Raw genomic sequence first — 24,681 nt, 5'->3', positions numbered from 1 at the left:
AAAGTACTGTAATTATTTGCTTGAGAGATGACTCGGAAGATTTGGAAGATGGATTGTTTGTGTTTTAGCAACATATAAGTGTCACTGACGAAAAAGATACTCCACTGGCAGTGTACAAATTTTTGAGACGAGAATTTATCAACGTGTCACCGTCGGGAGGCGTTCCCTCCCTTCCAGCTCCCACCACACAACCGCCCGCCGCTCCGAGCTCCGGCTCGTCCCCCTCCCCTAACCCCTGCGCCCCAGGTCGCCGGCGATGAGCAGCCTCCGAGCCACCTCCGCCCTCCTCCACACCTACTACTCTTCCGCCGCCGCCGGCCGAGGCGGCGCCAGGCGGCTCGGGTTCGCGCCGCGGCTCCGCGTGGGCTTCCGCGTCCCGTCCAAGGCGTCGTCCGCCTTCGTGCTCGACGAGGTCGCGAGGGCGGCCGGGGGCGTGCGGAGGAGGGCGGCCACGCGCGCGGCCAGCTGGGATTCCGAGAAGTCCCCGTACGAGACGCTCGGTACGACGAAGCTATGGCCTATGATGCTAGTGAGAGAAGCGCATGCATGGATTTGCAATTATGATTTAGCATATCTGTTTTTTGCTTTTTCATGAGTTGCTGATCAGTTCAGCTGCCAAATCCTTCAATACTGCCGGGCTTCGATTATTCAAAATTTGGGAATTTGTTGCTAGATTTGGTCGTTCGAGGAGCTTGCTGCTGTGGTGGTTCTGTAGTTCGGTCCAAAACTGTGTGTTTCTCATAGTAGTAGCACTATAATGTGTCCTTGTGAGATGGCTATAGTGGTCTTAGAATTTTCTGTGTGAAGCTAATGTGTGTTGTTGTGGTTTGTAGAGCTGGAAAGGGATGCTGACGAGGAGACCATAAAGGTCGCGTACAGGAGATTGGCCAAGTTCTATCACCCTGATGGTTTGCTTCTTTACCCTTTTATGTATCCGCACAATGTGGTCGTTCTATTAACTGCGTTCCACACATTAACTTTTGTAGGCAGTATTTCTGTACTTACAATTTCACACGATTCCGACGAATATGTTGTTTGTTACTCCCTACTAAAAGAAATATAAGAGTGTTTAGATCACTAAGTAATTCATCCGCCCTTACTATTCAGACTTGGTAACTACTCCCTCTGTCCCAAAATATAAGAACGTTTTTAACACTACACTAATGTCAAAAACGTTCTTATATTATGGGACGGAGGGAGTAGTAAGTGTCGTGTTATTAAGTAAAATGTGGGTTTATGCACAAAAAAGTAGGATGTGGGCATATGCTTGTTTTTGAATGAATTCTGTTTGCCATAGTGTAAGCTTTACACATAGGTGCACGTTGATGACTATTTATTAGTTTACAGTATTGACTCAGTAATTTAATTATATTGTTGTATGATGTGGATTCAGCCATAAAACATCAATTACACCGTGTATAGATCACATTGATACTATAAATAGACTTCCAATTTTTTTTTTAATATAAGGACTTCCAGATTTTGGTGGACCAACAGTCTGATTCCTCAACTCATAGCTATTGACTGGGAAATGTGTACGAAACTGCATAAACAGAAGTTGTGATAGGCCACAGCTAACAATGAACCATGGAGGAAATTCTTGCCGTCAGAATATACTGGGCACCGTTTTTTAAAATTCATGCTATTTTGCATGCATAACCAAATAATAAGCTAATTTATTCTATCTGATTATTTTGTTGTCTCAAAGTTTATGATGGTAAGGGAACCCTTGAGGAAGGAGAGACCGCTGAAGCCCGTTTCATCAAAATCCAAGCAGCATATGAGCTGTTGATCGATGACGAAAGGAGAAAGACATACGATAAAGAGCATTTTGTGAATCCAATGAAGGTCTGAATTTCTATGGTCAACTACTTATTGTGATGATTGGCAGGAAGTTGCATGTTTGTTAATTGATTTTTGCTAATTGTCTTAAATTCATGTAGGTCTACTAGTGTTAACCGCATAATGTGAATTACATAGAGCATTTTCTTCTTCTAAGACGATTCTAAAAAAAAACGAATTTATTAAAGCTAGCACTTCTTCATCTTTGTGAGCTAACTCCTTTACCCTTGGAGCGGGGATTATCATCCAATGTATTGTTCCTAAACTGGGCCAGTGATAATGGCATTCAGGAAGAACTAATGGATGTCAATAAAAGTCTGTAACTGGAATCATGTACCATATTGAAATAATTAAACATTCTACTGTCTATTGTGTAACTAGGAGAACACAAAGAAGGATTCAAAATTCTTATATCACTATGATAATTTGAAATTGAGAGCACTGAGGTGAAAAGAAAAGAGGTATTCTTGAATGCTAAAAAATATGTTTTTCGTCAATCAGGCTTCTCAGGCATGGATGGAGTGGGTGATGAAAAAACGAAAAGCTTTCGATAAACGTGGAGACATGGCGGTAGCTGCTTGGGCCGAGCAACAACAACGAGAATTGACGCTTCGGGCGCGGCGTCTCTCTAGGTCGAAGGTAATTATAAGACAATTATCCTGCATGGTGTACTATGGTTTACTTAGAACCACTGGATCCAGGTTGACCCAGAGGAGGAAAGGAGATTACTCGCCAAGGAAAGGAAGGCTTCTATGGAGTTCTACAGCACAACTCTAAAAAGACATACCCTCGTATTACGGAAGAGGGACATCATGCGCAAGAGAGAAGAGGAAGACAAGATGAGTGAGATCAGTAGACTTCTAGCTGCCGAGGGGCTTGAGTTAGATACAGACGAAGATGATGATGACACAACTTTCTTGAAGTAATTCTATCCAGTATTTACCCGCCAATTATATCCACCCCCGTCCCAGAAGCCCTGGAAGGTTTCCTTGAAGTTGCTTCCATCGCACTGAAGTATATAAGGCAAGAAAATTCGGCCTTGTTGAGCATGATGAGTTGTATATTGATAACTGTTGGATCGGAAAATCCTATCTGCGCAGATGTAGGATTGTCCCATGGAGCAGAAAGAGGAGGAATGTGAAGTGATTCTTCAGTGCTGATTGCCGCAGGCCAGCAGTGTAATCGGCGAAGGCTGGATACAAGACTTGCAAGAGCTACGACTATCAGGTGTGTATACTTGTTACATGCAAGATGTAATTATGTTAAGGTGGTATCCAGGCGCTGTTACCAGCTGCTTGTAACCGTGGCCCTGTGCTATACTACTGTAGAAGGCAGATGAAGCAGCCAGGTTTGTGTTTCAGCCTAGATTCTTCCCGTGGCCGGGCACTGTTTCATTACCTGTTATAGTACTACAATGCATGATTCGCTTGTCGTCCTTGTTAAAATCTGAAGGCTTCTGAATGATGATGAATACTACCAAGTGATTGCTAGTAACGTGAATATACACATTGTCGCATGCCTGTCTGATGGTGAAACCTCCTGCCGCTTCTTCCAATTCCTCTCAAATTTTCTGATTGATTTTATTTTGACACAAAAGAGAATATATTTATATCACGGAGCCACTACGACAAAGCAATGTCCTAAAAACATTACAGATGCACACGACCTAAAAAGAAGAAAAAGCGGACGATCCTGCTACAGTGATCAATTCTTTGTAACAGTAGCACAAAACACCATGAAGACAACACCTGAAGTCCAAATTCTTCACAAGACAACATCTGAAGTCCAAATTCTCCACAAGCGACACCTCCAGAAAAGAAACAGTGCACAAGCGCCGCCGCCGCCCGATCATAGGTCTTAGGTTTTCACCTTGGAGAAACTCCGCGCTCTAAAAAATAATGCCTTCAACAAGGTCAACACCTGAAGTCCAAATTCTCCACAAGCGAAGCCTCCAAGAAAGAAATAGTGCACAAGCGCCGTTGCCGCCTGATCATAGGTATTAGGTTTCCACCCTGAAGAAAATCCACGCTCTAAAAAACAATGCCTTTAACAAGGTCACTGCCAGGCTCATCCAATTAAGGCAGTACTTGGGTTTTCACCTTGAAAGCTAAGACTTTCTGCACTCCTCCTGTTTTGTCGGCCTCACTTACCGATGCCATTTCTACAAGTCACGAAACACCAAGCAAAGTCGTCATCGCCTGGAAGATTCGATCCACCATTACTAGGCCTCAAACCTTAGCCACCATGATCTTCTCCGCTACTGTCTTCACCATGGAAATTGACATACCGACATGTCCCATAATGTCAACAGACAACTAAGCTTCGTGTCACGCCCTCTCGAAGCCACACAGGCTGAAATAGGGGCGGGCACGACCAAATCCCATCCGATCCAGCAATCTACAGGCGTCAAGCACCCAAAGAAGATCTCCCACAGAGCCTTCCGGAACTCATCAACGACCAGATCAAAGAGGGCCGACATCAAGCAGAACACCGTCTTGGCGCAAGAAGAACCCTAGGTCTACCTCCATTGTTGAAGCAAAACCAGTAGGCTCCCACGCCGCCGGTCGGAACAGTGGAGGAGAAGGCAACCGCGACGCCGCCTGCGGGAAAGCACTACTCGCCCATGCCTCGCCGCTCCGGCTCGCGCCAGGCCACAACAACTGACAACCATCGCCACGATCTTTAGGTGGCAGCCGAAAAGTAGCGGTGAGCCATAACCTAGGGTTTCCGAAAGATCCCCCAAATCTACACACCTCCGCCGCCAAATCGTCGCCACGAGGACCTCCTGTGATGAACCTGGGTTCGGGATCCCGTGATCCACCGCTCCTAGGCGCCGCCACAAGGAGCCTCCTCCGGATCCATCATCCCCGGTGGAGGGGGCGGAATCACCGCCATGTTCGGAGCCGCCGCTCCAGGATCCTTGCGCCGCAGATCGGACGCCTCCCTTGCCGAAGCCACCCTTCACGTTGCGCCAACAAGCAATGCCACGCCGCCAGGAGAAGCACCCGAAGGAAGAGGGCGTGCAGCCGATCCGATCCGCCGCCATGCGCTAGCCCTCCCAACTACGCCATGGTCGCGAGGCGCCAGGGCCCCGTTGTCCCCCTCACTGGCGGTGCACGGGAATTCCCGGCAGCCTCATCTGGGGATGACGAGGGGAGGGAGAGGATGGAGGAGGTGGTGGCTAGGGTTTCTCCCCCGGTAGCCCCACGGGAGGCGACGCGAGGGGGGATGAGAAGGAGATAGATAATTTTCTGATTGATTGGTTGGTTTATTTGTTAAGTACTCCCTCGGTAACTCAATTTTTGATAGTATGACAATTTTTGATAGTATGACAGGCAAATAATTTTGTTCGGAAATATTTCAGTTCTGCGAGATTTCCACGCGAATGCATTGGCTGTCATTGGTGAGGTGCATGGATCTTAAACTAGACTTGAAGCACATGAGACGAGACACGTAAAGCTGTGAGCTCGTTCGCTAAAACAGAGCAGTGACGCGAACACTCTCTTGTCCGCACTTGCTCTTGTCCCCGCCGCATGTCTCTCTGCTATTCAGACTTTGCTCTTACGTCCTTCCCGCTGCTTTATGGTGTACAGATGCTAATAAAAACATAATGTGACAAAACAATTAAAAAGAGGAGAGAGTATTATGATGCCCTAGGAAGAAAAGATGCTAAGAGCAACTCTAGCAGAGCCGCTATATCCACCCGACCTACAAAATAACCGCCCATATACATTACCAGGACGGAAAAAACATCCCGAACAGATACCGTATATTCGGTCGGTCGCAACACCGCATTCTCTTTTATGCGGAGCTCTAAAAAAATCGCCCACAACCCTCAAATCTCCAGTTTTCCCCTTCTTTATGGTTTTCTCTATCCCACGCGCGACTTGGCGGGAGGGAAAACGCGCCCGCCGTTCCGCCCCGCCTTCTACCCAAATCTTCGATGACTTTTGCTTCCTACAACCACCTCGCGCCATGGAGAGCTTCGTCTGTCCTCACCTGTGATACGTCTTCATTGTATCTACTTTTTCGAACATTTTTCTCTTGTTGGACTTTGATTTGCATGATTTGAACGAAACTAACCCGGATTAACGTTGCTTTTAGCAGAACTACCTTGATGTTATTTTTGTGGAGAAATAAAAGCTTTCAGAATTGGATGAAACTTTACGAGGATATTTTATGGAATATATAAAAAATACTGGAGCAAAGAACTGCCGGAGGGGGCCACATGTAAGCCACAAGCTCAGGGGGCGCCCCACCCTCCAGTGCATGCCTTGTGAACTTGTGGGCCCCACGGGTCCTCTTCTAACCTAATTTTAAGCCTAAACGTATTGTCTTCCCGAGAAAAAAAATCAAAAAGAAAGCTTTATCATGTTTTACGATACAGAGCCGCCGCCACTTCCCGTTCTTCGTCTGAAGCCCTAATCTGGAGTCCGTTTGGGGCTCGAGAGTGAGGGATTCGTCGCCTTCGTCATCACCAACCTTTCTCCATCAACTATTTCATGATGCTCACCGCTGGGAGTAAGTAATTCCTTTGTAGGCTTGCTGGACAATGATGTAGATGGATGCGAGTCAATTTGTTAGGGCATGTTCCCTAATATCCACTATGTTCCGAGATTGATGTTGCTATGACTTTGCCATGCTTAATGCTTGTCACTAAGGCCCGAGTGCCATGATTTCCGATCTGAACACTTAGCTTTTCAGGATTATTTATATGAGATGTTGATCTTACCTGCAAGTTATATGCACATACTATTTTTTGAACCCCAGACTCCAAAATGACAATAATTGTGATACTCTTCAGGGATGACTGTAATTTGAGAAGTTTATGTATTTACTATTTGCTAATGCTTTGTTTTGGTTCTCCGTTAGACGGAGTGCCTTAATTACCCTTACTTTCCAATAGGACCCCGCTGCCATGGGAGGGTAGGACAAAAGTTGTCATGCAAGTTCTTATTGCAAGCACGTATGACTATATATGGAATGCATGCCTACACATGATTGATGAATTGGAGCTATTGTATATCGCTCTAGGTTGTGACTGTTACATATTGAATTTCATCCAAATATCCATCGCTGCTCCACGGCCTACGCTTTAGTACTACTGTTGTTACTCAAGTTACTATTACTGCTGCTTCTACAAATCTGCTACCACTGCTACTACAGTACTACTGTTACTGTTGCTCTACTATTACTACTATCATATTACTGTGTTACTAATAAAATTGCTACAGGGAATTGATTCTCAGGTGTGGTTGAATTGACAACTCAACTACTAAGGCTTATACATATTCTTTCACTTCCCTTGTGTTGAATCAATAAATTTGGGTGAAATACTACCCTCGAAGACCGTTCTGACCCCCTACACTTGTGGGTGATCAACCCGCATCTCCTGCACCAAGATTAGAGCTTGGGGCACCATTTATTGCCACTGGCGGGCTGCAACCGCCATCGCCCTGGATCCTGCTGGGAGCTTTGATTGGTGCTTCGTTATAACTTGTTCTTCTCTTCGTGCCTCCTCGTGAATCAAGAATGATATCCCACCACATCAAAAGATAAAGGAGAGAGAATTTGCACTTCAGAATGCAAGATGAAAACTGCTTGAACTCTGAAAACAACACATGTGTTCAACATCATGTATCTTTAGGAGTATAGCTTGCCGAATCTTAACTTCGAGAAAGAATCTTGAAGAACACTTCAAGAATGAAAGAAAATTTTGACTACCACCATGACGAGCCTTGATACATCCATTTTGCATCATGCTTTTATATCGATATTTATTGCATTATGGGCTGTTATTACACATTATGTCACAATACTTATGCCTTTTCTCTCTTGTTTTACAAGGTTTACATGAATGCCGGCAGTTGGAATCCTGGGCTGGAAAAATAGCAAATATTAGAGACCTATTCTGCACAACTCCAAAAGTCCTGAAACTCCAGAAAGTCAGTTTTGGAATATATTAAAAATATCGGGCGAAGAAAGCACCAGAGGGGGTGAAGGAAATATGCCCTAGAGGCAATAATAAAGTTGTTATTTATATTTCCTTATATCATGATAAATGTTTATTATTCATGCTAGAATTGTATTAACCGGAAACTTAGTACATGTGTGAATACATAGACAAACAGAGTGTCACTATTATGCCTCTACTTGACTAGCTCGTTAATCAAAGATGGTTAAGTTTCCTAGCCATGGACAAGAGTTGTCATTTGATGAACGTGATCACATCATTAGAGAATGATGTGATTGACTTGACCCATCCGTTAGCTTAGCACTATGATCGTTTAGTTTATTGCTATTGCTTTCTCCATAACTTATACATGTTCCTATGACTATGAGATTATGCGATTCCCAAATACCGGAGGAACACTTAGTGTGCTATCAAACGTCACAACGTAACCGTGTGACTATAAAGATGCTCTACAGGTGTCTCCGATGGTGTTTGTTGAGTTGGCATAGATCGAGATTAGGATTTGTCACTCAGTGTATTGGAGAGGTATCTCTGGGCCCTCTCGGTAATGCACATCACTATAAGCCTTGCAAGCAATGTGACTAATGAGTTAATTACGGGATGATGTATTACAGAACGAGTAAAGAGACTTGCCGGTAACGAGATTGAACTAGGTATTGAGGTACCGATGATCGAATCTCGGGCAAGTAACATACCGATGACAAAGGGAACAACGTATGTTGTTATGCAGTTTGACCGATAAAGATCTTCGTAGAATATGTAGGAACCAATATGAGCATCTAGGTTCCGCTATTGGTTATTGACCGGAAGTGAGTCTCGGTCATGTCTACATAGTTATCGAACCCGTAGGGTTCGCACGCTTAACGTTCATGACGATCGGTATTATGAGTTTATGTGTTTTGATGTACCGAAGGTAGTTCGGAGTCCCGGATGTGATCACGGACATGACGAGGAGTCTCGAAATGGTTGAGACATAAAGATCGATATATTGGAAGGCTATGTTTGGACATCAGAATGGTTTCGGGTGAGTTCGGGCATTTACCGAAGTACCGGGGGGTTACCGGAACCCCCCGGGGAGTGTATGTGCCTTATTGGGCCTTAGTGGGAGTGTGACGCCCCGAGACCGATGTGCCAGGTGTCTTCCAGTTATTCGCTGTTGTTGCCTTGTCATTTGCTTGCGTGTCATGCATTTCATATCATGTCATCATATGCATTGCATCATCATGTTTTTCAAAACTTGCATCTGTCCCGGTCTCCCAGTTCCTTTCGTTGTCCGTTCTGAGTCCAGACACACTTGCACGCGCCCGCGGCATGTCCGAAATAGTATTTTATAAGTGGCCGGAAAAGGTTCTCGGAATGGGATGAGAGTTGGCGTGCGATCTTGTTATGTTGTCAGTAGGCCGCCTGCCAAGTTTCATCGCATTCGGAGTCCGTTTGACGCCCCAACGGATAACTATAGCGACATTATAGTCGGTCAAATCGTCGAACGTTTTCGGTCTCTGGAAACAGTCGCCGGGCCTCTATCTCTTCTCTTCTCTCAGCCTGAGGACTTCTGCACAGCCCACTGCCTACCGTTAGGCCCAACCTAGGCTCTCTCGTCAGTCCGCGGACCTCCTCGCGCGCGCGTCCGAAAAGCTGTCCCGGACCCGACCCGGACTGTCGTCACCGTTGTGTCCGGATCATCCCCAAACATCTACAAAACATCTCTGTTTTCTTGTTTGGGCTCCCTAGCCTATTTTTTCCCGACCGTCCGATTACGATCGGAGGAACGGATTAGCCCCTAAACTCCCCCTCTTTCCTTATATATATATACTCCCTAGTCTAAATCTAGACCAAACCCTAGAAACTAGGGATCTTGTCCCATCCTCCGCCGCCGCCAACCCACTATGGCTGTGTTTGTTTGGGCTTCAGTTTCAACAGATTCAGCTGTGGACTTGCTGTGCTGGGAAAACTGCTGTGCCACGGAAACAGCTGTAGTAAAGGTTAGCTGTTTGGCAACGCAGCTGTGGAAACGACTCTGAGCTGATGAAAAGCCTAAAATGCCCTTAGAGTATTGAGATCAGTGTAACTTGTTGATTTAGTGCTAATAGATTGTTTAAATGGTATCTTGACTGACATGGAATGATTTGTTCTATGGTAATGCATAAAATCTTTCATAAAAATATTTTTCTCACTTTCTTGCTCATATATACATAGAGTAATAGTGAGTAAAAGAATTATGTTGTCACATCGCTACTCCATGCAAGTCACAATTGCCCGTACAATACAAAAGATAGTCCATATGACTAATAATCCGTACAAAAGAGAGCTAAAGGATTAGACTGTCCATATAATTCATAATCCGTACATACTAGGGCCAACCAGAGGAGGAGGGGCAGGAGCAACTGGAGGAGAAGGGGGAGGATGAGCCTTGCTGGAGCTAGATGCTTCTTTTATACTTTCAGCCGTTACACATATCGCATCACTAGCCTTCTTGTACATCTGAACAAATGGGTTCTTCTCATCTAGAGCAGAAAAATCATCTTTACAGGACTTGGTCTTGCGCTGCTTCTTTGGTTTTGCTTTGATGACTTCATCATCATCCTCTGCACTATCAGAGTCATCGTCAATAGTGACTTCCTCCTTGTCCAATGGTATCTCACCGGGGATAGCGGACTCGGCACCGGTGACATGACGATCATCAAACATGAGGTCCATTTCAGCCAAGTTGGGTGGTCCTGCATTCCTATACTTTGCATGCTCTGGGTGTTTCTGGAAAATAGCAAAAGAACAAAAGGTCAGATAAATGGATAATTAAGATAATATAAAACCCAATGTAAATACTATGAGTAACATGAACTTACCATTAGGTGAGTGTTCCACCAATCAGTATCAGCATCAATGGTTCCTAGCTTAGCATTCCATCCAAGTCCAGATGCGTCAATTTGCAATTGTTTCCATTGACAATACATAGTTTTGAGATTTTCCCATCTATTCTTGAATTGCATCCTCACATAACTTTTCTTAGTTATCTGCAACCAGCTCTCCCCCAAATTCTTATATCCTCTAGGACTCAAGAACGCCCCCAGACTATGGCCTGCTTCAACTTCCCTCGCACACAACTCGCAAAATATCCTAGTATGGTATGCATCCCAAAGTGCCTTGTCTGTCTTGTCTCCCTTATCCGCCTTCCTAGCTGCCTTCTTCGCTGTCTTCTCCATCTAGTTCATTTTCACCATAATTTATACCAGCATACAAAATATCCAGCATGTATAGCAACCAAGCAACAAGGCTACGCTGATTTATCCTCCAGCACACGGAAGAACTGGTATAGCAAACAAGCATGTGCAGCAAGCAAACAAGCATGTCCAGCAAGCAAACTGAGCATCCGCATGTACATCAAGCAGAGCATCCATAGCAACAGAAAGCTTGAAATCTTTATTTACCCATCAATGTACAATAAGCATGCATCATGTATCAAGCCTCAAGCAAGCAGAGCATCCACATCAAGCATTATGCAGCATGTACAGCAAGCAGAGCATCCACATCAAGCATTATGCAGCATATACAGCAAGCAGAGCATCCACAAAGAATAAAATTTTCCGCCAAGAAATGCTCACCACAGCCGATGACATGGGTGCATGAGGGAGTGGGCATCGGAGGCCGGCGGTGGATGAAGGCGAGTGGAGGCGGTGGAGGGGACCGACGAGTAGGGATGACGGCGAGTGGAGGCAGCGGCGGCTCCCGCGGCGGATGACGGCGAGTGGAGGCGGTGGATGACGGCGACGGCAGGGGCTCTTGCGGCGGCGAAGAGTGGAGGGCCGGAGGCTCTTGCGGCGGCGGCTCTTGCGGTGGTGGCGGCGGAACCCTAGGCTCTTGTGGCGGCGGCGGCTCTTGCGGTGGCGTGCGTGTGTTAGTGATGAAGGAGACGAGACGGGGATCGACTGAAACAGGGCATCGGGGCATTCCTTTCGTAATTGGGCTGAATTAACAAGGGCATCGGTGGGAATTTCACTGCGGCAAAACAGTTTCCGGGTCGAAGCACGGCTCGGCTCGCTTCAACCAGTACCACGTAAAAACGACTGAAACAGTTTTGGACTGTGAGCCCAAAACAACTTCGTTTTAGCTGTTTGTTACGGCTTCAGCTTATTTCTACCGGAAACTAGTCTCTAAAACCTAAACAAACACAGCCTATCTCCTCTGCCTTGGGATCCCCTCTCGATCCAAACCACCAACCGAAGCCATCACTTTTCTCCATGTTTTCCAGATCGGACCAACCACTCGTCGCCTGCCCGATCCACCACTGCAGTCAGCCCGAGTGCTCGTGGATCGAGCGCTACCTCTAGCCGCAGCCGCGTGGAGCTCCTTTGTACCTGAGCTGCACCAGGCCCCGAACCGCCTCGAGCTCCCACACCTCCACCTCGTCACTGCCTCGCCTCGCCGGAGCTGCCTTCCCCGCCTGCGAGCACCTTCACCAGACCGCCTCCGGCCAGGTCGCGCCGCCCCTGCCTCGCCTCCTTCCTTTCCCTGCTCTCTCCCGGTCTCTCAATCTTCTCGTTCTTCTCTGTCCCGCAGGTAGCCATGGCTCCAACTGTACCCTGCCGATCTGCTTCGCTGTCGCCGGGAATGGAGCCTCCACAGCGGGATCTGCCCGGATCCGTTCCTCTCCGGTCCTCCTCGTTGCCCTCGCCTGCCGGAGTCGCTGCCGCCCTGTCGTTGACTTCGGGCGCAGCCGTCCCTGTCTCATGCTCCTGCGCCTGTGCCTGACATGAGGAGGACGAGTGCCTCAACACCCTGCATCGCTAGCACGTTGGACCGGCCTGCGAGGTCCAACACTGCGCAAGGCCCAGCGCGCCAGCACCCCTCTGCGGCCTGCCTTGGCCTCTCCGGCGAACCGGGCCGAAGCCAAGGGGTGAGCTGCTCCCCAGCGCCTCTCTGTTGGCCTAAGAACAAATTCGGCCCGATATATATTTTTCTGCTATGAACGAATTTTGCTATTTACAGAAAAACTGCACATTTACAGATTACCCCTTGCTGTTCATGCATTTAATAACTAATTAACCATGCATCGGATTAAAACAAACTTTATATAAAATATGCTTAGTTTTTCATCTAGTTTCATAATATGTCATTTTCATCTATGTTTAAAATGCTTAAAATGATGTTTGTTTAAATTTGCTCATATGGCATGCTAAAATGATTTAATTGATAACTAAATAACCATAGCTCCAAACCTAACAAACTTTATATGTAAATGGGGTAGAAAAATGCATAGTTTAACTTGGTGGCATCACTTTGCATGTTTAACAACTCTAAAATATGGTTTATGGCAGAACAATACCAAATCCTTAAATTGCACATGGGGATTTTTCCGGACTTGTTGTTTGTTGTTCCGGCCTCATTTAAACTTGCCTACATAGGTAGTTTTCTTATGCTTCTCCCTCTTGCCATGTTTAACAACATTTAATATTGTTGGGTACATAAACAAGATCGAACTAAATAAGTCACGTGGTGTTTCGTCAATATGCAACGGAGTTGCATATTGAGCTCCACTTAATTTGTAGGGTTGCTTGTGCACTTTGCCATGCCATGCTTCATTAAACCGGACATGCATCATGCCATGATTATGTGATGGTTGTTTACCATGATTGTTTGCTTCTTTCTGGTGTTGCTTCTTCAGGTTGGTTCCGATAACATCGTGTTGTGAGGATTCGTTCGACTACGTCCGTTTATCTTCTTCATGGACTCGTTCTTCTTCCTTGCAGGATTTCAGGCAAGATGACCATACCCTCGAAATCACTTCTATCTTTGCTTGCTAGTTGCTTGCTCTTTTGCTATGCCTATGCTACGATACCTACCACTTGCTTTATCATGCCTCCCACATTGCTAAGCCAAGCCTCTAACCCACCTTGTCCTAGCAAACCGTTGTTTGGCCATGTTACCACTTTGCTCAGCCCCTCTTATAGCGTTGTTAGTTGCAGGTGAAGATTGGAGCTGGTTCCATGTTTGGAACATGGTTATTTTGTTGGGATATCACAATATCTCTTATTTAATTATTGCATCTATATACTTGGTAAAGGGTGGAAGGCTCGGCCTTATGCCTGGTGTTTTGTTCCACTCTTGCCGCCCTAGTTTCCGTCATATTGGTGTTATGTTCCCGGATTTTGCGTTCCTTACACGGTTGGGTTATAATGGGAACCCCTTGACAGTTCGCCTTGAATAAAACTCCTCCAGCAAGGCCCAACATTGGTTTTACCATTTGCCACCTAGCCTTTTCTTTCCCTTGGGTAGGCCTACCCAAGGGTCATCTTTATTTAAACCCCCGGGCCAGTGCTCCTCTGAGTGTTGGTTCAACCTGTCAGCTGCCGGTGGCCACCAGGGGCAACTTTGGGCTGGCCTACCGGAATCTTGGACAATCCGGTGTGCCCTGAGAACGAGATATGTGCAGCTCCTATCAGGATTTGTCGGCACATTTGGATGGCTTTGCTGGTTTAGTTTTACCATTGTCGAAATGTCTTGTAACCGGGATTCCGAGCCTGATCGGGTCTTCCTAGGAGAAGGAATATCCTTCGTTGACCGTGAGAGCTTGTGATGGGCTAAGTTGGGACACCCCTGCAGGGATTTGAACTTTCGAAAGCCGTGCCCGTGGTTATGGGCAGATGGGAATTTGTTAATGTCCGGTTGTAGAAAACCTGAAACCTTAACTTATTTAAATGCATCAACCGCGTGTGTTACCGTGATGGTCTCTTTCCGGCGGTGTCCGGGAAGTGAACACGGTGTTGGAGTTATGCTTGACGTAGGTTGTTCTAGGATCACTTGATCATAGATTTCTCGAACATGCTTTTCCCTCTCTTCTCGCTCTCATTTGCGTATGTTAGCCACCATATATGCTAGTGCTTGCTGCAGCTCCACCTCACATACCTTTTCCCTACCTATAAGCTTAAAAAGTCTTGATCGCGAGGGTGTGAGATTGCTGAGTCCCCGTGACTCACAGATACTTCCAAAACCAGTTTGCAGGTGCCGATGAAACCGTGCAGGTGACACTACCGAGCTCAAGGAGGAGCTCGATGAAGACCGTGTTCGTTATGTTGTTCCGTTTTTCAGTTGTTCAGTAGTGGAGCCCAGTTGGGACGATCGGTGATCTGTGTAGCATTTGGGGTAGTCTTCTTTTATTTTGGTTCCGTAGTCGGACCTTGATTGTTTCTGGATGATGTAATGTTAAATTCATGTATTGTGTGAAGTGGCGACTGTAAGCCAACTATGTATCTCTTTCCCTTATTTATTACATGGGTTGTGTGAAGATTACCTCACTTACGACTTTGCTTTCAATGCGGTTATGCCTCTAAGTCGTGCTTCGACACGTGGGAGATATAGCCGCATCGAGGGCGTTACAGGGAGAGAGGAGGAGGCGGCCAAGGTGGAGGGCGCCCCCCAAGCCCAATCCAAATTGGGTGGGGGCCGCCCCCCCTTCCTTCCCTCTCTCTCCCCTTCCTTCCTCTCCCACTCCAACTAGGGAAGAGGGAATCCTACTCCCACCGGGAGTAGGACTCCCCCCCTTGGGCGCGCCATGGGAGGGCCGGCCCTCCCCCTCCTCCACTCATTTATATACGGGGGAGGGGGGCACCCCATAGACACACAAGTTGATTGTTAGCTGTGTGCGGTGCCCCCTTCACAGATTTTCACCTCGGTCATATCGTTGTAGAGCTTAGGCGAAGCCCTGCGTCGGTAACTTCATCATCACCATCAGCACGCTGTCGTGCTGACGAAACTCTCCCTCGACCTCAGCTGGATCTAGAGTTCGTGGGACGTCACCGAGCTGAACGTGTGCAGATCGCGGAGGTGCCGTACCTTCGGTGCTAGGATCGGTCAGATCGTGAAGACGTATGACTACATCAACCGCATTGTCATAACGCTTCCGCTTACGGTCTACGAGGGTACGTGGACAACACTCTCCCCTCTCATTGCTATGCATCACCTAGATGGATCTTGCGTGTGCGTATGATTCTTTTTTGAAATTACTGCGTTCCCCAATAGTGGTATCAGAGCCAGGTCTATGCGTAGATGTTATATGCATGAGTAGAACACAAATGAGTTGTGGGCGTGAGTATATACATATTGCTTGACGTCACTAGTTGATTCTTGATTGAGAAGTATTGTTGGATGAAGCGTCTCATACCGACATTACGCGTACGCTTACGCGGGACTGGTTCTACCGACGTGCTTCGCACACAGGTGGCTAGTGGGTGTCTGTTTCTCCAACTTTAATTGAATCGGATTCAATAAACAGGGTTCTTTCTGAAGATCAAAAAGCAACCACTCTACCGCGTTGTGGTTTTTGATGCGTAGGTAAGAACGGTTCTTGCCCAGCCCGTAGCAGCCACGTAAAACTTGCAACAACAAAGTAGAGGACGTCTAACTTGTTTTTGCAGGGCATGTTGTGATGTGATATGTTCAAGACATGATGCTAAATTTTATTGTATGAAATGATCATGTTTTATAATAGAGTTTCGACAACTAGCAGGAGCCATATGGTTGTCGCTTTATTGTATGAAATGCAATCGCCATGTAATTGCTTTACTTTATCACTAAGCGGTAGCGATAGTCGTAGAAGCAATAGTTGGCGAGATGACAACGATGCTACGATGGAGATCAAGGTGTCAAGCCAGTGACGATGGTGATCATGACGGTGCTTTGGAGATGGACATCAAAGGCACAAGATGATGATGGCCATATCATATCACTTATATTGATTGCATGTGATGTTTATCCTTTATGCATCTTATTTTGCTTAGTATGATGGTAGCATTATAAGATGATCTCTCACTAAATTTCAAGGTATAAGTGTTCTCCCTGAGTATGCACCGTTGCTACAGTTCGTCGTGCCGAGACACCACGTGATGATCGGGTGTGATAAGCTCTACATTCACATACAACGGGTGCAAGCCAGTTTTGCACACGCGGAATACTCGGGTTAAACTTGACGAGCCTAGCATATGCAGATATGGCCTCGGAACACTGAGACCGAAAGGTCGAGCGTGAATCATATAGTAGATATGATCAACATAATGATGTTCACCATTGAAAACTACTCCATCTCACGTGATGATCGGACATGGTTTAGTTGATATGGATCACGTGATCACTTAGATGATTAGGGGGATGTCTATCTAAGTGGGAGTTCTTAAGTAATAATGATTAATTGAACTTTAATTTATCATGAACTTAGTACCTGATAGTATTTTGCATGTCTATGTTGTTGTAGATAGATGGCCTGTGCTGTTGTTCCGTTGAATTTTAATGCATTCCTAGAGAAAGCTAAGTTGAAAGATAATGGTAGCAACTACACGGACTGGGTCCGTAACTTGAGGATTATCCTCATTGTTGCATAGAAGAATTACGTCCTGGAAGCACCGCTAGGTGCCAAATCCCATACAGGAGCAACTCCGGATGTTATGAACACCTGACAGAGCAAAGCTTATGACTACTCGATAGTTCAGTGTGCCATGCTTTACGGCTTAGAACCGGAACTTCAACGACGTTTTGAACGTCATGGAGCATATGAGATGTTCCAGGAGTTGAAGTTAATATTTCAAAAGAATGCCCGGATTGAGAGATATGAAGTCTTCAATAAGTTCTACAGCTGCAAGATGGAGGAGAATAGTTCTGTCAGTGAGCATATACTCAAGATGTGTGGGTACTGCAATCACTTGACTCAACTGGTCACTGGAAACGGAACTGCCCCAAGTATTTGGCGGATAAGAAGGATGGCAAGGTGAACAAAGGTATATGTGATATACATGTTATTGTTGGAAATATGCCCTAGAGGCAATAATAAAAGCATTATTATTATATTTCCTTGTTCATGATAATTGTCTTTATTCATGCTATAATTGTATTATCCGGAAATCGTAATACATGTGTGAATAACAGACACCAACATGTCCCTAGTAAGCCTCTAGTTGACTAGCTCGTTGATCAACAGATAGTCATGGTTTCCTGACTATGGACATTGGATGTCATTGATAACGAGATCACATCATTAGGAGAATGATGTGATGGACAAGACCCAATCCTAAACATAGCACAAGATCGTATAGTTCGTCTGCTAGAGTTTTTCCTATGTCAAGTATCTTTTCCTTAGACCATGAGATCGTGTAACTCCCGGATACCGTAGGAGTGCTTTGGGTATACCAAACGTCACAACGTAACTAGGTGACTATAAAGGTAGACTACGGGTATCTCCGAAAGTGTCTGTTGGGTTGACACGGATCAAGACTGGGATTTGTCACTCCGTATGACGGAGAGGTATCACCGGGCCCACTCGGTAATGCATCATCATAATGAGCTCAAAGTGACCAAGTGTCTGGTCACGGGATCATGCATTACGGTACGAGTAAAGTGACTTGCCGGTAACGATATTGAACGAGGTATTGGGATACCGACGATCGAATCTCGGGCAAGTAACATATCGATTGACAAAGGGAATTGCATACGGGGTTGATTGAATCCTCGACATCGTGGTTCATCCGATGAGATCATCGTGGAGCATGTGGGAGCCAACATGGGTATCCATATCCCGCTGTTGGTTATTGACCGGAGAGTCGTCTCGGTCATGTCTGCTTGTCTCCCGAACCCGTAGGGTCTACACACTTAAGGTTCGGTGACGCTAGGGTTGTGAAGATATGTATATGCAGTAACCCGAATGTTGTTCGGAGTCCCGGATGAGATCCCAGACGTCACGAGGAGTTCCGGAATGGTCCGGAGGTAAAGAATTATATATAGGAAGTGCTGTTTCGGCCATCGGGACAAGTTTCGAGGTTATCGGTATTGTACCGGGACCACCGGAGGGGTCCCGGGGGCCCACCGGGTGGGGCCACCTGTCCCGGGGGGCCACATGGGCTGTAGGGGGTGCGCCTTGGCCTAGATGGGCCAAGGGCACCAGCCCCACTAGGCCCATGCGCCTAGGGTTTCCATGGGGGAGGAGTCCACCTAGTGGAAGGCACCCCTAGGTGCCTTGGGGGGGAGGGAAACCTCCCCTTGGCCGCCGCACCTAGGAGATTGGATCTCCTAGGCTGCGCACCACCCCCCCTTGGCCCTCCTATATATAGTGGGGGAGAGGAGGGACTTGATACACCAGCCCCTGGCGCCTCCCTTTCCCCCCGTTACATCTCTCCCTCGTAGTATAGGCGAAGCCCTGCTACTGTGACGCCCTGCATCCACCACCACGCCGTCGTGCTGCTGGATCTTGATCAACCTCTCCTTCCTCCTTGCTGGATCAAGAAGGAGGAGACGTCTCCCGTCCCGTACGTGTGTTGAATGCGGAGGTGCCGTCCGTTCGGCGCTTGGTCATCGGTGATTTGGATCACGTCGAGTACGCCTTCCTCATCCCCGTTCTTTGAACGCTTCCGCGCGTGATCTACAAAGGTATGTAGATGCATCCGATGACTCGTTGCTAGATGAACTCCTAGATGGATCTTGGTGAAACGAGTAGGAAATTTTTTGTTTTCTGCAACGTTCCCCAACAGTGGCATCATGAGCTAGGTCTATGCGTAGTTCTTCTTGTGCGAGTAGAACACAATTTGTTGTGGGCGTAGATTTGTCAACTTTCTTGCCGCTACTAGTCTTATCTTGCTTCAGCGGTATTGTGGGATGAAGCGGCCCGGACCAACCTTACACGTACGCTTACGTGAGACCGGTTCCACCGACTAACATGCACTAGTTGCATAAGGTGGCTGGCGGGTGTCTGTCTCTCCTACTTTAGTTGGAGCGGATTCGATGAACAGGGTCCTTATGAAGGGTAAATATAAGTTGACAAATCACGTTGTGGCTTTAACATAGGTAAGAAGACGTTCTTGCTAGAACCCTAATTCAGCCACGTAAAACTTGCAACAACAATTAGAGGACGTCTAACTTGTTTTTGCAGCAAGTGGTTTGTGATATGATATGGCCAAAGTTGTGATGAACGATGAATGATCTATATGTGATGTTCATGCTATTGTAATAGGAATCACGACTTGCATGTCGATGAGTATGACAACCGGCAGGAGCCATAGGAGTTGTCTTTATTCTTTTATATGACCTGCGTGTCATTGAGAAACGCCATGTAAATTACTTTACTTTATTGCTAAACGCGTTAGCCATAGTAGTAGAAGTAATAGTTGGCGAGCAACTTCATGGAGACACGATGATGGAGATCATGATGATGGAGATCATGGTGTCAAGCTGGTGACAAGGTGATCATGGAGCCCCAAGATGGAGATCAAAGGAGCTATGTGATATTGGCCATATCATGTCACGTTTATTATTTGATTGCATATGATGTTTATCATGTTTTGCATCTTGTTTACTTAGAACGACGGTAGTAAATAAGATGATCCCTCATAATAATTTCAAGAAGTGTTCCCCCTAACTGTGCACCGTTGCGACAGTTCGCTGTTTCAAAACACCACGTGATGATCGGGTGTTTTATTCAGACGTTCACATACAACGGGTGTAAGACAGATTTACACATGCAAACACTTAGGTTGACTTGACGAGCCTAGCATGTGCAGACATGGCCTCAGAACACAGAAGACCGAAAGGTCGAGCATGAGTCGTATAGAAGATACGATCAACATAAAGATGTTCACCGATGTTGACTAGTCCGTCTCACGTGATGATCGGACACGGCCTAGTTAACTCGGATCATGTAATACTTAGATGACTAGAGGGATGTCTAATCTAAGTGGGAGTTCATTAATAATTTGATTAGATGAACTTAATTATCATGAACTTAGTCTAAAATATTTTACAATATGTCTTGTAGATCAAATGGCCCACGTAGCCCTCAACTTCAACGCGTTCCTAGAGAAAACCAAGCTGAAAGACGATGGCAGCAACTATACGGACTGGGTCCGGAACCTGAGGATCATCCTCATAGCTGCCAAGAAAGATTATGTCCTACAAGCACCGCTAGGTGAAGCACCCGTCCCTCAGAACCAAGACGTTATGAACGCTTGGCAGACGCGTGTTGACGACTACTCCCTTGTTCAGTGCGGCATGCTTTACAGCTTAGAGCCGAGGCTCCAAAAGCGTTTTGAGAGACATGGAGCATATGAGATGTTCGAAGAGCTGAAAATGGTTTTTCAAGCTCATGCCCGGATCGAGAGATATGAAGTCTCCGATAAGTTATTCAGCTGTAAGATGGAGGAAAATAGTTCTGTCAGTGAGCACATACTCACTATGTCTGGGTTACATAACCGCTTGTCTCAGCTGGGAGTTAATCTCCCGGATGATGCGGTCATTGACAGAATCCTCCAGTCGCTTCCACCAAGCTACAAGAGGTTTGTGATGAACTTCAACATGCAGGGGATGCAAAAGACCATTCCTGAGTTGTTCTCAATGCTGAAATCAGCGGAGGTAGAAGTCAAGAAGGAACATCAAGTGTTGATGGTCAATAAAACCACTAAGTTCAAGAAAGGCAAGGGTAAAAAGAACTTCAAGAAGGACGACAAGGAGGTTGCCGCGCCCGGCAAGCAAGCTGCCGGGAAGAAGCCAAAGAATGGACCCAAGCCCGAGACTGAGTGCTTTTATTGCAAGGGAAGCGGTCACTGGAAGCGGAACTGCCCTAAATACTTAGCGGACAAGAAGGCCGGCAAAACAAAAGGTATATGTGATATACATGTAATTGATGTGTACCTTACTAGTGCCCGTAGTAGCTCCTGGGTATTTGATACCGGTGCAGTTGCTCACATTTGTAACTCAAAGCAGGGGCTGCGGAATAAGCGGAAACTGGCAAAGGACGAGGTGACGATGCGCGTCGGGAATGGTTCCAAGGTCAATGTGATCGCCGTCGGCACGCTACCTCTACATCTACCTTCGGGATTAGTTTTAAACCTTAATAATTGTTATTTAGTGCCAGCTTTGAGCATGAACATTGTATCGGGATCTCGTTTAATTCGAGATGGCTACTCATTTAAATCCGAGAATAATGGTTGTTCTATTTATATGAGAGATATGTTTTATGGTCATGCTCCTATGGTGAATGGTTTATTCTTTATGAATCTCGAACGTGATGCTACACATGTTCATAATGTAAGTACCAAAAGATGTAAGGTTGATAATGATAGTCCCACATACTTGTGGCACTGCCGCCTTGGTCACATAGGTGTCAAACGCATGAAGAAGCTCCATGCAGATGGACTTTTAGAGTCTCTTGATTATGAATCATTTGACACGTGCGAACCATGCCTCATGGGTAAGATGACCAAGACTCCATTCTCAGGAACAATGGAGCGAGCAACCAACTTATTGGAAATCATACATACTGATGTGTGCGGTCCAATGAGTGTTGAGGCTCGCGGTGGCTATCGTTATGTTCTCACGCTCACTGATGATTTAAGTAGATATGGGTATATCTACTTAATGAAACACAAGTCTGAAACCTTTGAAAAGTTCAAGGAATTTCAGAGTGAGGTTGAGAATCAACGTGACAGGAAAATCAAGTTTCTATGATCAGATCGTGGAGGAGAATACTTGAGCCACGAATTTGGTACACACTTAAGAAAATGTGGAATAGTTTCACAACTCACGCCGCCTGGAACACCTTAGCGTAACGGTGTGTCCGAACATTGTAATCGCACTCTATTAGATATGGTGCAGTCTATGATGTCTCTTACTGATTTACCGCTATCTTTTTGGGGCTATGCTTTAGAGACTGCCGCATTCACTTTAAATAGGGCTCCGTCGAAATCCGTTGAGACGACACCGTATGAATTATGGTTTGGGAAGAAACCTAAGCGGTCGTTTCTAAAAGTTTGGGGATGTGATGCTTATGTCAAGAAACTTCAACCTGAAAAGCTCGAACCCAAGTCGGAAAAATGCGTCTTCATAGGATACCCAAAAGAAACTATTGGGTACACCTTCTACCTCAGATCCGAAGGCAAGATCTTTGTTGCCAAGAATGGGTCCTTTCTAGAGAAAGAGTTTCTCTCGAAAGAAGTAAGTGGGAGGAAAGTAGAGCTTGATGAAGTATTACCTCTTGAACCGGAAAAAGGCGCAACTCAAGAAAATGTTCCTGAGGTGCCTGCACCGACTAGAGAGGAAGGTAATGATAATGATCAAGATACTTTTGACCAAGCTCCTACTAAAATTCGAAGGTCCACAAGGACACGTTCCGCACCAGAGTGGTACGGCAACCCTGTCTTGGAAGTCATGTTGTTAGACAACGGTGAACCTTCGAACTATGAAGAAGCGATGGCGGGCCCGGATTCCGACAAATGGCTAGAAGCCATGAAATCCGAGATAGGATCCATGTATGAAAATGAAGTATGGACTTTGACTGACTTGCCCGTTGAACGGCGAGCCATAGAAAATAAATGGATCTTTAAGAAGAAGACAGACGCGGATGGTAATGTGACCATCTATAAAGCTCGACTTGTCGCTAAGGGTTATCGACAAGTTCAAGGGGTTGACTACGATGAGACTTTCTCACCGGTAGCGAAGCTAAAGTCCGTCCGAATCATGTTAGCACTTGCCGCATTCTACGATTATGAGATATGGCAAATGGACGTCAAAACGGCATTCCTTAATGGTTTCCTTAAGGAAGAATTGTATATGATGCATCCGGAAGGTTTTGTCGATCCTAAGAATGCTAACAAGGTGTGCAAGCTCCAACGCTCGATTTATGGGCTGGTGCAAGCATCTCGGAGTTGGAACATTCGCTTTGATGAGATGATCAAAGCGTTTGGGTTTACGCAGACTTATGGAGAAGCCTGCGTTTACAAGAAAGTGAGTGGGAGCTCTGTAGCATTTCTCATATTATATGTAGATGACATACTTTTGATGGGAAATGATATAGAACTCTTGGACAGCATTAAGGCCTACTTGAATAAAAGTTTTTCAATGAAGGACCTTGGAGAAGCTGCTTATATATTAGGAATCAAAATCTATAGAGATAGATCGAGACGCCTCATAGGTCTTTCACAAAGCACATACCTTGATAAGATATTGAAGAAGTTCAATATGGATCAGTCTAAGAAGGGGTTCTTGCCTGTGTTACAAGGTATGAAATTGAGCTCAGCTCAATGTCCGACCACGGCAGAAGATATAGAAGAGATGAGCGTCATCCCCTATGCATCAGCCATAGGTTCTATTATGTATGCCATGCTGTGTACCAGACCTGATGTAAACCTTGCCGTAAGTTTGGTAGGAAGGTACCAAAGTAATCCCGGCAAGGAACACTGGACAGCGGTCAAGAATATCCTGAAGTACCTGAAAAGGACTAAGGAAATGTTTCTCGTTTATGGAGGTGACGAAGAGCTCGTCGTAAAAGGTTACGTCGACGCTAGCTTCGACACATATCTGGATGACTCCAAGTCACAAACCGGATACGTGTATATTTTGAATGGTGGGGCAGTAAGCTGGTGCAGTTGCAAGCAAAGCGTGGTGGCGGGATCTACATGTGAAGCGGAGTACATGGCAGCCTCGGAGGCAGCACATGAAGCAATATGGGTGAAGGAATTCATCACCGACCTAGGAGTCATACCCAATGCGTCGGGGCCGATCAAGCTCTTCTGTGACAACACTGGAGCTATTGCACTTGCCAAGGAGCCCAGGTTTCACAAGAAGACAAGGCACATCGCGTCGCTTCAACTCCATTCGTGAAAATGTTCAAGATGGAGACATAGAGATTTGTAAAGTACATACGGACCTGAATGTAGCGGATCCGTTGACTAAACCTCTCCCTAGAGCAAAACATGATCAACACCAGAATTCCATGGGTGTTCGATTCATCACAATGTAACTAGATTATTGACTCTAGTGCAAGTGGGAGACTGTTGGAAATATGCCCTAGAGGCAATAATAAAAGCATTATTATTATATTTCCTTGTTCACGATAATTGTCT

The 24,681-nt window shown here is 46.0% G+C and overlaps 1 protein-coding gene across 1 annotated transcript; it reads left to right on the top strand.

Moving 5' to 3' along the window:
* Positions 1 to 133: 133 nt before the first annotated feature.
* Positions 134 to 3,358, top strand: LOC125536182 (Chaperone DnaJ-domain superfamily protein). Its single transcript, XM_048699352.2, has 5 exons — positions 134 to 500; positions 834 to 908; positions 1,709 to 1,848; positions 2,344 to 2,481; positions 2,544 to 3,358. Exons 1-5 carry the CDS (start codon positions 257 to 259, stop codon positions 2,766 to 2,768), a joined length of 822 nt encoding a protein of 273 aa, XP_048555309.1. The 5' UTR covers positions 134 to 256; the 3' UTR covers positions 2,769 to 3,358.
* Positions 3,359 to 24,681: the final 21,323 nt, after the last annotated feature.

The sequence above is a fragment of the Triticum urartu genome, chromosome 2A (assembly GCF_056163025.1).
Source record: "Triticum urartu cultivar PI428250 chromosome 2A, HENAU_Tu73, whole genome shotgun sequence".
Classification (NCBI taxonomy): domain Eukaryota; kingdom Viridiplantae; phylum Streptophyta; class Magnoliopsida; order Poales; family Poaceae; genus Triticum; species Triticum urartu.
This window is presented reverse-complemented; position numbering and strand designations above follow the sequence as displayed.